The sequence below is a fragment of the Staurois parvus genome, unplaced genomic scaffold, assembly GCF_062004578.1.
Source record: "Staurois parvus isolate SC_StPar_1 unplaced genomic scaffold, SC_StPar_1.0 ptg001142l, whole genome shotgun sequence".
Taxonomy (NCBI): domain Eukaryota; kingdom Metazoa; phylum Chordata; class Amphibia; order Anura; family Ranidae; genus Staurois; species Staurois parvus.
In genome coordinates, this window is record NW_028318938.1 from 244,585 (window position 1) to 261,164 (window position 16,580).

Sequence of the window (16,580 nt, forward strand, 5' to 3'; positions counted from 1 at the left end):
ACCTGGTCTCGGGGTGCTCCAAGTCCATCCCCACCATCAGGGGCCCTGGTGAACAAGCACTCTGGGACTTAGATTCCGTGCGCTGGGGGCATCTATTCAGTGGAGTGCTAGTGGTACCGCCGGGCGGTCCCTTACACAGACATCACTAACCTGATCAATCACTGTTTTTGGTAGAAATGATATTTCTACATGGCAAATAATTTACTAGCAGGTGTAGTAGAGTAATAGAAATCCAACAGTCATGACATGCATGCTGCTGATTCTGTGTAATTGAATCACTAATTGAAAGGGGCATGTTCAAAATAATAGCAGTGTGGAGTTCTATTAGTGAGGTCATTCATTCTTTGAAAAACAGGTGGCATTTATTGCCCTTATTTATGGAAGGAGGCAGCAAAAGTTGTACAGGCTGGTTACAGTGCATTTCTCTCTCAAATTCTGAGGAAAATGGGTTGTTCCAGACATTGTTCAGAAGAACATCGTACATTGATTAAAAAATTGATTGGAGAGGGGAAAACATATCAAGAAGTGTAGAAAATGATAAGCTGCTCAGCTAAAATGATCGCAAATGCTTTAAAATGGCAAACAAAACCTGAAAGACGTGGAAGAAAGCGAAAAACTACCATTCGAATGGATAGAAGAATAGCCAAAATGGCAAGGACAATGGCCAATAATCTGCTCCAGGAAGATCAAAGAAGGTCTAAAGTTCCCTGTGAGTGCTGTCACAATTAGAAGACGCCTATGTGAAGCCAAGCTATCTGCAAGAAGCCCCCTGCAAAGTCCCACTGTTGGAAAAAAGACGTGCTGAAGAGGTTACAATTTGCCAAAGAGCACATTGACTGGCCTAAAGAGAAATGGCGCAACATTTTGTGGACTGATGAAAGTAAGATTGTTCTTTTTGGGTCTAGTGGGCGGAGACAGTTTGTCAGACGGCCCCCAAACACTGAATTCAAGCCACAGTACACTGTGAAGACCGTGAAGCATGGTGGTGCAAGCATCATGATATGGGGATGTTTCTCTTACTACGGTGTTGGGCCTATTTATCGCATACCAGGGATCATGGATCAGTTTAAATACATCAGAATACTTGAAGAGGTCATGCTGCCTTATGCTGAAGAGGAAATGCCCTTGAAATGGGTGTTCCAACAAGACAACGACCCCAAACACACCAGTAAACGTGCAACATCTTGGTTCCAGACCAACAAGATTGACGTTATGGCGTGGCCAGGCCAATCCCCGGATCTTAATCCAATAGAAAACTTGTGGGGTGACATAAAAAATGCCGTTTCTGAGGCAAAACCAAGAAATAGAGAAGAACTGTGGAATGTAGTCCAATCATCCTGGGCTGGAATACCTGATCACAGGGGCCAGAAGTTGGTTGACTCCATGCAACACAGATGTACAGCAGTTCTCAGAAACAGTGCGACTACAACCAAATATTCATGAAGTCATTCAAAGGAAAGCAAAATCTTCAAACAATTTTCAGTTTATATAGTGAATGTTTGAGTTTGTAAAGAAGAATACAAACACTGCTATTTTTTTGAACAGTCTAATATTCACTTTTGTTAAATTTTTTTAGAGGAACAACACAAATTTGATGTATTTTTCTTCAAGTTTTGATTTGGAATAGAATGTGTAGTGTTCCCAATGCATTTGTGTGGATGGAAATAAAAGCTATTAGAAGGATTTTGAGCTTTATTCACTTTTTTCAACACACTGCTATTATTTTGAACACAACTGTATATAATGTATCTCATTTAAATAAAAGACGGTCATCCTCTCCAACCATTGGCAGAACGTTCACCTAACTCTCTAGTTCAGGTCCCAAGGACAATGTGGAATGGGTGGATAAATTTGAACCTAGCCATTGGGCCCATGTTTTCTGAAATGTTTTGGAGCGTACCCTTTTGTTTATATGTCAGCTCCTCCCTCCGTAGGTTGAAATGAATCACATCTATCCACTGTTTGTGCATTGCTGCTGTTGACGAGATCCATTTCTGTAATATGAGTTGCAAGCTCAATATAAAGATCTCGTCCATATTATGTGGACATCAGGTGGGAGACTATCATCTGGGACCATTCCTAATAAAGCCACTTTTGGGTCAAGCAATACATGTGTAGAGCAAAGTGTATTTAGGGTGGTTGAAATGGACTCCCAAGAGCGAGGGTACTCGTAAACGTAGCTGTGTATGAGGATAGCTGTCGCACATCAGGGACAATACAGGGAGTCTGCTCTCCCCCAAGATTGTAATTTCTGCAGAGTATAGTGTACTCTGTGGATGATGAACTTGGTTGCTACTTTGTTCTTCCTTTCTCCAGCCACATTCACCTTCTCCTATGTGCCACTAGCTTGCCAAGTCCCACTCTAACTAATCTTCCAGTGTAGCATGATCATCTCATGCTCAACCTCCTAAACTGCAGCCAAATTCTAAACCACTTTATCTCTTTTATCCCAGTCAGTGGGACTTTATGGTAGCCAGCGGATAAAGGGCTAGTAGGCTGTCTTAAACCCTGAATGAGAACACTAGCTAAAATTATTCTATTTGTGAGCTGTATTTAGGGGAAAAGTTAAATCCAGCACCACTAATCCATTCTCCTCTCGATGAATATAAATAATCATAATTATTTACTTTTTTAAGGTGAGCATCTGGTGGTGCAGATTCTGCTGGATGAACACAGTTGTTCACTGACTCCGGAGCTGAAAGGTAAATAAAGCATATATTGTGTTTTCAATGAAAAATATGATTCATTTTGTTTAAATATGTTCAAACATGTTGTTAAAATGTTTTCACTTAGAGTATGTAAAAACAACATTTCATATTCCTGATATGTGCCTGCTGTACCATTCTCACGTACCTAGTCTGAGGCCGATTTGATGAGAGGGCTTCCCTTACAGCTAAGTGACAAGCACCCCTGAAGGTTAGAACAGGGAATGCTAAGTTCAAAGAAGCATGTGTACGGTTTAGGTAGATCTGCTGGAAACTGCTTGCGGTAAAGTCAATCGGATAGCTGCCAGCTTTTCTGTCAGGACAGATGGCAGGACCTCAGTTACCACTGGTGAGGTAGTGGGACCAGGGCAGCGACCACAGGCAAGGTGGCACCCAAGGAAGAACCAGGATCAGGCTGGCAGGAATGGACTGAAACAGCATAGTCAGGATGGTAGCTGAACTCATACACTGGAAAGCAAGCCAGGGAGTAGGCAAGAACGTGGTCAAGAACAGAGATGAGGTCATTCACAGGCAAGCAGATGAGTAGTCAAGAGCAAGCCAGAGTCATGCATGGCAGAAGGAGAGAAGCAGAGCCCTTAAAGCAAGATGGGGTCAAAACCAGGGATCAGGCAGCAGAGAAGTCTATAGGCAAGTGGAGTCGGTAACAGGTAACCAAGGAATACAGGAATCACAGGAGCAAGGAATACCGGTAGCCGAAGATCATCCAGCAAAGTCTGAGTGCAGCCACTGTCCTTATATAGGGCATTTGGTACCAGTTCTGGCAGCAGGTGTGCGTAAACGTGCAAATATTCATGCTGACTCAAACTTTTATACCATGTAAAGCATTGATGACTATGCCAGGTCTTTTCCTCGGCACACACACATTTTGATTCTGCTGTCTCCTTTTCAGCACATGCTCATGTTTGTTCTGAATAGCACCATGACAACCATGTACCTGTATGAAGTCTCCTGTTCTCTTTGTATTGCTTCTTTTCTAGGCATGAGAGCACAGCGTGGTCAGTTCACTAACTATGCTGGGAACTCAGCTTGCTCTCCTCCAATCAGACTTGTCCTTACACCCCCCTACACAGCCATTCACTGAAAAAGTCATTGTACTGCTGTTTCTCCACCTCTCTGTTCTTAGCTGCATAAGGAGCTTAGAGGGAATGTGATCACTTTCTAAACAGGGAAAATAGTTTTTGTTTTTTTATCTATACACAAATATTTTACCTTTCATTTCTTTTTTTAACTGAATAGGTTGTTTTACAACGTGAGGATTTGCATATACTTTCATTGGGGCTTTTCTTTCACTGAGGAATTTTTAATTCACAACATAAAATGTATACATGACAAAATGGGTGTGACTGCTGCTGATATTCCATGGCAAAGGGTAGATCCACACCCTTGCTAGCCCTCTCCTCTCCCAGCACAAATGGCTTTTAAAAAATGCTGCTGCTTTTGTGGCCAATCCTTGAGTCTGTTGAGTATCAATTGCAAGAAGCCCTGATGCACAACATTATGAATCAGTACCAGTTCAAATAATTAATTGGCATGCATTTCTGCAGTTAGGAAATCATAAAGGGTCATCATGTTGTGAAGTAGGGGTGGGGGCATGCCAATCTTTTGTAATGTTGCACAGAAAATTCCCCAGTCAAGGTTATTTTCTGCATCAGGAAAGTAGGCAAAGGGGGATGTTTCCATTTAGTTGCATTATCAATTATTGTAATAGTTCTAATAGTGCTAAAATCATATGAGAACAGTGCCACGCTATTCTCAAGTTCAAATAGTGACATAAATAATCCCGATGTAAACTGAATAGGGAACAAACACTACAAACAATATGCCCAAATCTAATAAACTAATAAGTCCATCACTAATTCATAGTCCTTCCAAATATAGAAAAAACTTTTCTCCCTGCGTCTTCCAGGACAGCCCTTTGAGATGTAGAGCTCCACCCTCTGGGTCAGCAAATAAGCCATCCCCCACGCCTTTAAAAGGCGGACCTCCAGGCCTCCATCCCCAGTGTCTAGTGTTTCCTGATCCGGAGGAACACACGTTGGAACCTAAGGGTTCTCTGCACTCTCTCGGGGCAGTCCTGGAAGAGTGTAAGCTCCAGGGGTTCACTTACCTCCTCTCCTGACATGATCCCTCCACGGTGAGTGCAGTGGGGCTGCGGTGTAGAAGCCTTCATCCTCAGGTGAGGGACCGCTGCTGACATGTCACTCGCAGGGGAGCGGGGAGTGTCCGATGGTGAGCTCGAGGCATCCGCTCTCTGGGGCCTGGGAGGACTTCTTTCCCTGAAGAGTGGCACTGCAGGGCGGAAGGAAGGCCAGGCGTGACTTTCGGTGGGCGGGGCCTTGTGTTCCAAAGACCAGAGGTCCAGTGCGGTGACGCCATCGGCGAGCACCGGAGACACTGGTTCCAGTCTCTAGGATGATAGAAGGCACAGGCTTCCACTCGGGCGGTCGGTGGGACTCGGAAACCAGCCGAGGCCGTGGAGCACGCCAGACGGAACGCCATGGAAGCTGGCTCATCGCAGCAAGCTGATCCCGGTTCTGGCACCGGCTCCTCTCAGGTAGGCTTCTAGGTATAAATTGGCCCTAGAGGATGTGGATGATCTCCTGAAAGCTATGAGATTTGGCCTTTGAGGAAATGGGGCTCTAAAGGACCCCATGGATAAAAGGCGAGAAGTCTTGCTGCGTAGGGCATGGGAATCCTTGTCGGTTAGTCTTAAGCCGGCCCTATCGGCTACTTGTGTAGCCAGAAATATGGAGTGCTGGCTTACCCAAGTTTCAGAACCATCTGGCAGCTGGAACGTCAAGGCAGCAAATTCTGAAATCTCTGCCTTTACTATTTAAGGTAGTAGGGTTCCTTGCGGATGCCTCGGCGGAATCAGTTAAGCTGGCTGCAAGATCTTCGGCCTTCGTAAATTCGGCCAGGCGTGCCTTATGGTTAAAAACCTGGGCAGGGGACTCAGCGTCTAAATTACGCCTTTGCACCTTGCCTTTCTCAGGTGACAATCTTTTTGGGCCTGGTTTAGAAGAAGCTCTAGAACGTACGGCCGACAAAAAGAAAGCCTTTCCAGAGAGTAAAAGGTATTTCCTAGGAAGATTTTTCGTCCGAAATCACAGACATTGGACAGGACACAAGAATAGGGGAAAAGGGAGGGTTCTATTCAATCCTCCTCAAGGCCCCTCCAAGTCGCAATGATTAAGCGTCCCAGTGGGGGGAAGATTGGGGACCTTTCTCCCTCAGTGGGCATCAATCTCCCCGAACCCCTACATTTTAGACCTAATACGGAAGGGTTACAGGTTGGAATTCAACTCCTGTCCCCCAAACAAATTCTTGGTCACCAATCTACCCAAGGACCGGATCAAGGTTCAGGCTCTGTGCGGTCTAATTTGGGATTTAGTGGACCAGCAGGTCCTGGTTCAGGTCCCTCAGAGCGAACAGGGTATGGGGCTGTTATTCCCACGTATTTGTCGTGGGAAAACCCTTGGGCAAATTTTCGCTTGATCTTGAACCTGCGCCCTCTAAATCGGTCACTAAAGTACAAACACTTCAGAATGGTGTCAATTTATTCTGTAAGGAATATCTTTTTTCAGGATTGTTTTATGGCCACACTGGATCTAAGGAATGCGTATTTTCACATTCCCATTCATCAAGCAAGCAAAAAGGTACCTAAGGATAGCAGTAAATATGGGTTCTCAGGTCCTCCACTGGCAGTGTCAGGCCCTATCCTTTGGACTGGCTTCAGCGCCGAGAATTTTTACCAAGGTGTTGGCAGAGGCCCTAGTTCCCCTAAGGATGAGGTCTATCACCCTCATTCCTTATTTAGACGACCTTCTCTTTGTGGCCAAATCTTACCAGCAGTTGGTCGAGGAGCTGCAGGTGGCTCAGAGTCTCCTTCAGAGTCTAGGTTGGCTCGTGAACAGGGATAAATCAGCATTAACTCCCTCCCAAAGAGTAGTCTGCCTGGGATACGAGATCTCGTCGCTGGAAAGGAAAATTTTCCTTCCTCTGGAAAAATTCCTGAAGATGGACCACACACTGGCAGAATTGCAATGCAATCTGTTGGTGTCAGTAAGAGAGGTTTCAAGAGCAGTAGGTCTTATGACTTCTTGTTTTCCAGCGGTCCCGTGGGCAAGGCTCCACCAGAGGCCTCTTCAGGCATTCCTGCTGAGGGTTTGGGATGGAGACAGCTCTACATTAGATCAAGCAGTCCAGCTCCCGTCCAGAGTCAAAAGATCCCTCTGGTGGTGGCAGAATGAAGTAAATCTGACCAGAGGACTAGAGTGGAACCAGCCGGCTCCGCTCATTGTTACAACCGATGCCAGCAGTTATGGTTGGGGAGCCCATCTAGGAGACATGGCAGCCCAGGGGCTGTGGTCTCGAAGGGAGTCTCAGAGATCCTCGAATCAGAGGGAACTGATGGCAGTTCAGAGGGCATTGGAGGCCTTTGAAACGAACCTATTGAACCGTCACTTACAGATTCGGTCGGACAAGCAGCGGTGGCTTATTATATAAACAAACAGGGAGGTACACGGAGCCCCTCTAATCAGAGGATTGCAGACAATATTCTATCTTGGGCTGAGCGAAATCTTTCAACCTCTGCCGTTCATCTAAAGGGATCGCAAAACTCCCTAGCAGACTTCCTGAGTCGGCGGCCAATCAGTCACAACGATTGGTCTCTCAACCAGAAGGTCTTTCTGGATATAGTTCGAAAGTGGGGGGTTCTGGAGGCCGATATTTTTGCTTCCCAGGAAAACAGGAAGGTCAGTCAATTTTTTTCCCTGAACTCACAAGAGCAGGCCTTGGGGATAGACGCCCTGATGAGTTCATGGGACTTCAGCCTAGCTTATGCATTCCCTCCGGTGAGACTAATCCTGGCGGTCCTGCAAAAGTTTTTGGGGGAGAAGACGGATCCTATATTGATAGCACCCTTCTGGCCAAAAAACCCCTAGTTTTCTCTTCTGAACAGTCTTATCTCAGCTCCCCCATTTCCCCTCCCAGAGAGGGAAGATCTGATTTTTCAAGGTCCTGCTCTGCATCCGCGGATTAAGACCTTGAAATTGACGGCATGCTTTTTGAAGAGCAGCTCCTGAAAGCCAGGGGTTTTTCAGACACAGTGGTAAAGACTCTGGGTAACTGCCGCAAGCCGGTAACCAGAGCCATTTATGCAAAAGTCTGGAAAAAGTTCAATTCTTGGTTATCAAGCAAGTGGCAGGGGCCCCCAGACATTCCGGCAGTTTTGGACTCTTTTCAGGAAGGGGCGGATCGGGGACTCTCGATCAGCACCTTAAAAAGGTACAGGCTTTGGCCCTCAGTATTTTTCTGCAGGTCCTCCTGCAGCAGGATCCCTTTGTGGTAGACTTTTTCAGGTCTCTTTCCAAGTCCAGACTGGTTAAGGTCAGGTCTTGTCCAATTTGGGATCTATCCCTAGTCCTGAAGGCTTTGATCCTCGAACCCTTTGAACCTTTGGAAGAATCTTCTGTTAAATTTTTTACTTTAAAGACAGTTTTTTTGGTAGCAATCACGTCAGCCCGTCGGGTAAGTGAATTGCAAGCACTTTCCATTAGGGAGCCTTACCTGACCATTTTTGAGGACAGGGTCGTGCTCAAAACGGATCCAGGTTTTCTCCCTAAGGTGTCCTCCTCTTTTCATAGGTCTCAGGATATAGTCCTACCGACCTTTTGTTCTTCTCCTGACGGTAAGGAAGAAGAAAGATTAAGTTTGCTAGATGTAAGGAGTCTTATAGTTTATCTCAATAGGTCCGGGGAATTTAGAAATTCGGATTCCCTGTTTGTATTATTTGCAGGTGCAAGGAAAGGTTCCACAGCATCCAAATCCACTATAGGTAGGTGGATTAGATTAGCCATCATAGAATCTTACAGGATTTTAGGGATTCCTCCGGCCTTTGTTAAGGTTCACTTGACTAGATCTTTATCCGCATCCTGGGCAGAGAGGGCCGGGGCTTCACCAGAGGAAATATGTAAGGCAGCCACCTGGTCCAAGTTCTCTACCTTTGTGAAGCATTACGATCTGGATATCCTGTCAAGTAAGGAGCAGGCATTCGGGCGCAAGGTCCTTCAGGCAGTGGGCCCGCCCTAAGAGTTAGGTTCTTGATTATCGTCTCAAGGGGCTGTCCTAGAAGACGCAGGGAGAAAACCAGAGTTAGGCTTACCAGTAACTCCTTTTCCACGAGTCTTCTGGGACAGCCGTGATTTCCCACCCTGAAGATGTACAAGTGATGTATATGTGGTTACCTAAATATTTGTGTCTTTCAGTGTTTTCAGCTAGTTCTCGAGTAAAACTGGGGGTGGAGGCCTGGAGGTCCGCCTTTTAAAGGCATGGGGGATGGAGTGTGTCCTGACCCGGAGGGTGGAGCTCTATGTCTCAAGGGGCTGTCCTGGAAGTTTCGTAGAAAAGGACATACCGGTAAGCCTAACTCTGGTTTTTCCATCAAAAATCTTTTTTCATATATAGTGCACCTCCACCACCAGTGACATTGTGCTCTCACGTGGAATGTTTGACCTCACAACTATGTTTGGTCACAAATGGCTTGCGTCCTCTAGGTGGACGTATAGTGATGGTATGACCTCTACCAAGATTCTCCTTCACTGTTGATTCAGCTCCTTCTTCTGACTCCTTCTCCTCCACTCAGCATACATGTAAGAAATACACAGGCAAACCAATAATGCTTTATCGTCTAAAAACTTCCATTTTATTAAAATATAAATAAGCAACTCGCATGATTCAGGTGCTCCATCGCACCCAATATTAAACGCAGAAATTATAATGTAGTTGTTACCTTCTGGCTGTAATTAGTTCTCCCCTTCGTGATCTCTCTCTGGAGTGGATCAGCTGCCCGCGAGCGCCATGACGTCACCAAAACTCCTCCCTTACACATTACGCCACAGGGTCATGTGAAGCAACTGGTTCACATTTTATATCTTAGTCATGATAATGCTATTTTTTGATTCTATCAATGGGATAAATCCAATGGGGTTGATTTACTAAAGGCAAAATAGACTGTGCAGTTGCCCTTGTTTTCCTTACTAAATGTAATGTGGTGAAGCTTCTGTAGCACTACCCCTTAGGAGTTGCAAAGATTTTGGGTCCCCTCATAGTCCTGCACAGCCAGGCAACACGCATCTTCACACATGCTTGCATCCAGAGTCAGAAATCAGTCCTTGAGATTGGTATTTTTGGTTATTTTTTTTTTTTTTTCAGGGATTTGAACTGGGATAGGGTTAGGGGTGTACATGATGCCCAAGGGAACTGATGAACTGAGGACAACTTCCTGGAACTATTTACAAGCTTTCACACATAGCACAGTCTGAAATAGAGAGCTAGCCAGTATATCCTAATATACCACCCCAGACCCTAAATGAGCTCCTCTTCCTTCCTGAACAGGGGATCCACTTTAGGAGATGAAAAGTCCCAGGTAGGTGGCGAATTTGGTTTCCCACCAGAGTGCCACTTCCCCTATCCGCCCCGGGGGTATAGGTGTACTCACTCAGATCCTGTCTTGTACCGCTGGCGGGTTGGCTGCTGCTACCGGGCCTATCAGCTGGGCAGCTCCTTCACTGCCATATAGGTGGTCTTCACTCTGGGGTCTAGTGGAACTCTGAGCTTTTCCTCCTTTCCGGCTCCAGGTAGGCCCTATCCCATTGGGCCTCCTCTCGGCCTCCGTCTGTTAATAAGTTCTGGGAAAAAGTATTTCTATTCAGTCTATTTGCCTTTATTAAATCCAGCCCGATGTGTTCTGTATGGGTTAGGTGTGGTATGTAGGTGTCCTATTTGCTATCATATTGGTATAATTCTTCAAATCAAATTAATGACATTGGATGAAAGCTAGAACATTGGATAGGATCCTTTTGATCCTCAACGATCAAGGTAATGTGAGCCTCTTGAGCCTGGAATGCAGACTTTGGCTTTCATCCCACAGTTTGGCAGGCTGCTGGCAGTGAAGCTAAAAGGGAATCATGTGACCTCCACCTACATGCCATACTGTCATGTACCGGGGATAAATGCCCAGTGGGCATGTTGCCTAAATCATGAAAAACTGTAATTATAGTTGCATTAACTTATAATTACATATTTCTTAAGTTCATGCATTCAGTCAGTAAAATACCGTTTTTCATTACAGGTATTTTATAGTTGCATCCTATCTCCTGAAAGCCCTACTCTTGAGTGACAGCTTAGTAAACTACAGATGGTTCTATATATTTCTGTGTGTAGCAGTAAGAAAAGTAATATCATGAACTGTATTATTGGCATTTTGCATTTTGAAAACACTCAGAAAACATGTTTAAAGTGTTGCTAAACCCACAACAGTACAATCAGTCTGTAGATGCAGTAAAGCTTGCTTGTTATATTCACTGTGGAACCTAAGGGGTTAATCCTTTGCATTGTGCAAAAAAGCTGTTTGATCCTATCTTCTCTGCCCCTCCTCTTGTTTAGATGCCCACCTGCTACAGACAATCCATAGTAAAACAAGGAGAGACACACAGCGCCTCTAAGTGTAGACTGTTTAGCAGTTTAATGATTAAAACAGGAAGTTTAACAATTCACATATTGGAAACAACAAACAGGCTCATAAGGGTTAAGTGTGCACAGCGCATCTTCGCCAGACAATGGAACCACAGTGAGAGAGCATGCCGGCCGGCCGGCCGGACAGCAGGGAGCGCTGGAAAGTTGGAGGAGCGCCTGATAGTAAGACCTGGCAGGTCACTGGAAAGTACGGTTTAATTAAACTGCTAAACAGTCTACACTTAAAGGCGCTGTGTTTCTCTCCTTGTTTTTCCACTTTAGAGTTTTTGCTTCACTCTACCACAGCTTGCCCTGATATTTTAGACTGTCCACCCTCCTGTCAGCTTTTGGATCTCATACCCAACTAAAAGACTATGTAGACTGCTTATTCCATGCGCCTGTTATTCCTTTGAATCCGTAGTCACCTGTGTATGCTCAGTTTGGTGTGTATTGCTAGAGGTTTTTTTTTTTTTTTTTCTTGAGAGGGTGCATGTGATCAGCACTGTCCAGACAGAGGGTCAGGGGTTTCACATCCTCCTAGAGCAGAAAGAAAACTCCTCCTACAAGCTTTAACCTGTGCTCTGCTGAAGTCAAAAGACTGCTCTAACTGCTGATGAGAAAAAGGTATTTAGCAGTTTCTATTTACTAAAATAATTGATTTTCATGTTCTGAGTACTGTGGGAGAGCAGATATAGTGAATGCAGGGTCCTGGATTTAGTAACACTTTAAAATTAATTTTACATTTCAACTTCTGATTTTATCTGATAAAAAAAATTTCACCACCTTCTAGATATTCAGAAAAAGCACAAACAACATCTGATGGAGAAGACTGAGACTCTGATGGAGCATAGACCTCCAGGAACTACCCTGGAACCACAAAGATTCCTCATCAATGAGCGTTATGTGAAGCTGATTGTAGCCTCCACTGATCAGTTCCGGCAGCGTCCCCAGCATGAGCTAATACAGACCGGGGTAAAACATGAGGAATGCTTGAAGGAAACACAGACTAGACTGGAACATATTTCCCCCAACAAGCTGTTCCGATGGAACCTCCAGTCACAATGTGTACCACGTGCAGTAATGGTGAGCGGAGTGCCAGGAATAGGGAAGACCACACTGATGCAGAAGTTTGTCTATGACTGGGTGACTGAAAAACACTACCAGAGATTTGCCTTTGTCTTCTTCTTCAGATTCCAGGACCTTAATAGATGGGGAGAGATCAGCTTGGAGGAGATGATTCTTCAACAATATCCACATCTGGAGGGTCTGATTGGAGATATTTTACAAAATCCAGAGAGACTTCTGTTTATATTTGATGGCTTGGATGAAAGTATTCACCAAATGGATTTCAGATCAAGTAAACTGTCCAGTCCAAAGCAGAGAACACATTTTGGTGAGATTGTGGTCAGTTTGGTGAGGCAGAGTCTTCTTAAGGGTTGCTCTGTACTGATGACCAGCCGCCCAACCAGACTGGGATCAGTTAATACCGATGTTTTCCAGAGAATAGTGGAGATCATGGGATTTCTCCATGAAGACAGACGGATCTTCTTCAATAATTTCTTTGGAAATGAGGAATGGTCAGAGAAGGCTTTTCATTATGTGCAGGAGAATGACACGCTGTACACTTTCTGTTATATCCCAGCATACTGCTGGATCATCTGTACAGTGTTATCAATGTGCTTCAGAGCCCAACCAACAATCACCGATCAGCTGATGACATCATTACCCAAAACAGTGACACGACTCTTTGTGACTTTTGTCTCCAACATTCTGGCCAATCACAGCCAGATTACAGATGGTGCACACACTGCCCGGGAACTGCTGACATCTATGGGGTGGATGGCAGAACACGGAGTCATGAATCACATGATTGTATTTGATGAGCGTCACCTGGAGTCATTCAGTGTGAGAAATGATAAACATCTCTTTTCATCTTTTCTGATGGAATCTGGTCAGCCTCCTGATGTGGATTACACCTTTTTACATCTCACTCTTCAGGAGTTCTTTGCTGCTTTAGTCCATTTTATTGACTATAATGCTGACAGATTACTGGAAACACTTGGTAAGGCTGAATCTTACAAAGATGGCCGTACTGAAATATTCCTCCGTTTCCTCTGCGGTTTCTCAGACTCTTCTACTAGATCCATGTTAAAGTCTCATGTGGGAGAATTGTCTACTCAGGCTGCCAGACATGTCATCACCTGGATCCAGGAGAAAATAACAGAACATAGACCTGACACATCCATAAGAGACAAAAGAGATCTTCTTAATGTATTCTACTATCTCCATGAGAGCAGGAATAAGGCTCTGGTGTCACAATGTATTGGATCAAACAACATTGACTTTTCTGATGTCCACCTCAGCCCTCTGGACTATTCTGTGCTGTCGTTTATCCTTCAATCCGGCAGAGAGAGAGAAGTAAATCTACATTCATGTAATATTCAGAGTGAAGGATTGAGAAAACTTGTACCGGCTCTACACAACATCAAGAGTCTGAGGTAAATATTAACTATGAATAATAAAATGTTCAGAAATGTATCCAGAGAAATTATTATTATTACTGTATATTGGATTTATATATTTATATAATTCTCCCGCACTCAGAATGTCAACCTCTAAATATAGCCGCTAACACCCTACCACATACCACAATGGATAATATTGAAATATAGTAATTTGGTGCTGCGCTAGCAATCCTTTGGAATAAAAAAAAGCAGAAAAATATCACAAAGAGCATATAAATCTCAAAATTAATATAGAATACACATGAAAATAATATATATCCGTGGAACCTCCAGAGTACTAGATCTGGAGTGTTACCTATGTGCAGGTAGGTGACTAATAGATATCAAATTATATATAAAAAGATATATAGAACACATAAATGTGAAAAATCATATGACAGTGAAACCCCCAAAGCATATCTAAGGTGTAACCTAAGTACACTCTAAATTGGTGAGGGGTCAAACTTTTGGGGGTTTTTAAGTGCTTGGGTGCTATTTTGTTCTTCCTTTTTTGCACTACAACTTTATATCACTTTTGTCTTCTGTGTGATACTCTTTGTGACAGACCTCTGAGGTCTCATCAAGGAAAACCAGACCCCTGATTGTGACGGTCGCGGCGTCAGACCCCAGCCTTCTCACCAAAATCGTGACCGAAGGACTAGCCAATCTAAAACAGTGCTGTCACGTGCGTAACAATGCCACGCCCAGCTGCACCATGCACAAAGATTTTCCAGCTAATGGATCACAATCTGTGTGTCTGCAGCCGGAGAGCGATTGTTACTGGGTCAGGTTAATTAAGCAATTAACCCTTCACACTGCCACCACCTCCTTTTTGTACAGAGAAAGAGGAAACTCGGCAATATCAGCAATAACACTATGATGTTGAATAATCGTCTGTATTTCACTGTCACCACAGACAGGATATACAGAGGTTTAAACACACACGGTAGCGCTCTTCAGAGGCAGGGGTTCTTAGTTTGCATTAAAGAGCTTTAGAAACAGTTCAACACTTTCAGAAAGTAAGATTTATTACTAAAAGGTCAAAAGGGTGCAATAAAAATATTTAGAGAAAAAGATGTAACCAATATATAACAATAACACAGCAAAAGAGATAACAGAAAGGAATTTATATTGATAAAGTACTTGCCAAAAGCCTTAGTTTAAGCAGCTCCCAGTTTTCTGAGCCAAAAGGGTGCTTTATCGCCCAAAGTTATTTCCGATGTTAAAAGGGAGCTTCTTCAACTTCAACTCAACTCTGCTTTCTGCTTCAAGCATAACAGATTTTCTAGGAACTCAGCAGGGTGTCTCCTTTAAAGCAGAGAACCAATCGCCTCATTTGGGGAGGGAGGTATAGGTGGAGACCCCAGCAAGGACCAAAATCCCTCACAAGTTGATATCATGACCCATAAGTTACCCTCGGTGTGTTTAGCAGCCTTGCCACTAGTAGATTAATGTGCAGACGCATCTGCTGAACGTCTAGGTATGAAATATGTCATACCTGTTATGACGGTTAAGGAGATATAATTTTCTGCTTTCCTGGAGCTGTCAGCTAGGGGGTGCAATATATCAGGTGATTTGTATTAAAGTGAGCCATCCGAATATGTGCTCCATGTTTACAATTGTGTTCAAAATAATAGCAGTGTGTTGAAAAAAGTGAATAAAGCTCAAAATCCTTCTAATAGCTTTTGTTTCCATCCACACAAATGCATTGGGAACACGACACATTCTATTCCAAATCAAAACATGAAGAAAAATATATCAAATTTGTGGTGTTCCTCTAAAAAAAAGTGAAGAAAAGTGAATATTAGACGGTTCAAAAAAATAGCAGTGTTTGTATTCTTCTTTACAAACTCAAACATTCACTATATAAACTGAGAAATGTTTGAAGATTTTGCTTTCCTTTGAATGACTTCATGAATATTTGGTTGTAGTCGCACTGTTTCTGAGAACTGCTGTACATCTGTGTTGCATGGAGTCACCCAACTTCTGGCCCCTGTGAACAGGTATTCCAGCCCAGGATGATTGGACGACATTCCACAGTTCTTCTCTATTTCTTGGTTTTGTCTCAGAAATTGCATTTTTGATGTCACCCCACAAGTTTTCTATTGGATTAAGATCCGGGGATTGGGCTGGCCACTCCATAACGTCCATCTTGTTGGTCTGGAACCAAGATGTTGCACGTTTACTGGTGTGTTTGGGGTCGTTGTCTTGTTGGAACACCCATTTCAAGGGCATTTCCTCTTCAGCATAAGGCAGCATGACCTCTTCAAGTATTCTGATGTATTCAAACTGATCCATGATCCCTGGTATGCGATAAATAGGCCCAACACCGTAGTATGAGAAACATCCCCATATCATGATGCTTGCGCCACCATGCTTCACGGTCTTCACAGTGTACTGTGGCTTGAATTCAGTGTTTGGGGGCCGTCTGACAAACTGTCTCCGCCCACTAGACCCAAAAAGAACAATCGTACTTTCATCAGTCCACAAAATGTTGCGCCATTTCTCTTTAGGCCAGTCAATGTGCTCTTTGGCAAATTGTAACCTCTTCAGCACGTCTTTTTTTCAACAGTGGGACTTTGCGGGGACTTCTTGCAGATAGATTGGCTTCACATAGGTGTCTTCTAATTGTAACAGTACTAACAGGTAACTTTAGACTTTCTTTGATCTTCCTGGAGCTGATTGTTGGCTGAGTCCTTGTCATTTTGGCTATTCTTCTATCCATTTGAATGGTAGTTTTTCGCTTTCTTCCACGCCTTTCAGGTTTTGGTTGCCATTTTAAAGCATTTGCGATCATTTTAGCTGAGCAGCCTATCATTTTCTGCACTTCTTTATA

The 16,580-nt window shown here is 43.9% G+C and overlaps 2 protein-coding genes across 2 annotated transcripts in view; both read left to right on the forward strand.

Annotated features, from left to right (window-relative positions):
- The window catches only part of LOC149439251 (uncharacterized), a 31,866-nt gene extending 25,645 nt beyond the window's left edge, over positions 1 to 6,221 (forward strand). The window contains exons 6-8 of the mRNA XM_089659256.1: positions 2,637 to 2,702; positions 5,719 to 5,800; positions 6,017 to 6,221. Of these exons, the coding sequence (XP_089515382.1) occupies positions 2,637 to 2,702; positions 5,719 to 5,800; positions 6,017 to 6,221 (353 nt within the window). The remainder of the gene's footprint in view (positions 1 to 2,636; positions 2,703 to 5,718; positions 5,801 to 6,016) is intronic.
- A 1,564-nt stretch (positions 6,222 to 7,785) lies between these two features.
- LOC149439252 (NACHT, LRR and PYD domains-containing protein 3-like) lies at positions 7,786 to 13,750 on the forward strand. The gene is made up of 3 exons (XM_089659257.1): positions 7,786 to 7,921; positions 8,524 to 8,763; positions 12,031 to 13,750. Exons 1-3 carry the CDS (start codon positions 7,786 to 7,788, stop codon positions 13,740 to 13,742), a joined length of 2,088 nt encoding a protein of 695 aa, XP_089515383.1. The 3' UTR covers positions 13,743 to 13,750.
- The last annotated feature ends 2,830 nt before the right edge of the window (positions 13,751 to 16,580 follow it).

What these genes read in the sequence shown, in the direction of transcription:
- LOC149439252 (XM_089659257.1), top strand. Translation starts at nt 7,786, where the DNA reads ATGCTTTTTGAAGAGCAGCTCCTGAAAGCCAGGGGTTTTTCAGACACA. An exon ending in GTTCAATTCTTGGTTATCAA is followed by an intron (nt 7,922 to 8,523) that starts GCAAGTGGCAGG and finishes TATTATTTGCAG; the next exon opens with GTGCAAGGAAAGGTTCCACA. An exon ending in CGATCTGGATATCCTGTCAA is followed by an intron (nt 8,764 to 12,030) that starts GTAAGGAGCAGG and finishes ACCACCTTCTAG; the next exon opens with ATATTCAGAAAAAGCACAAA.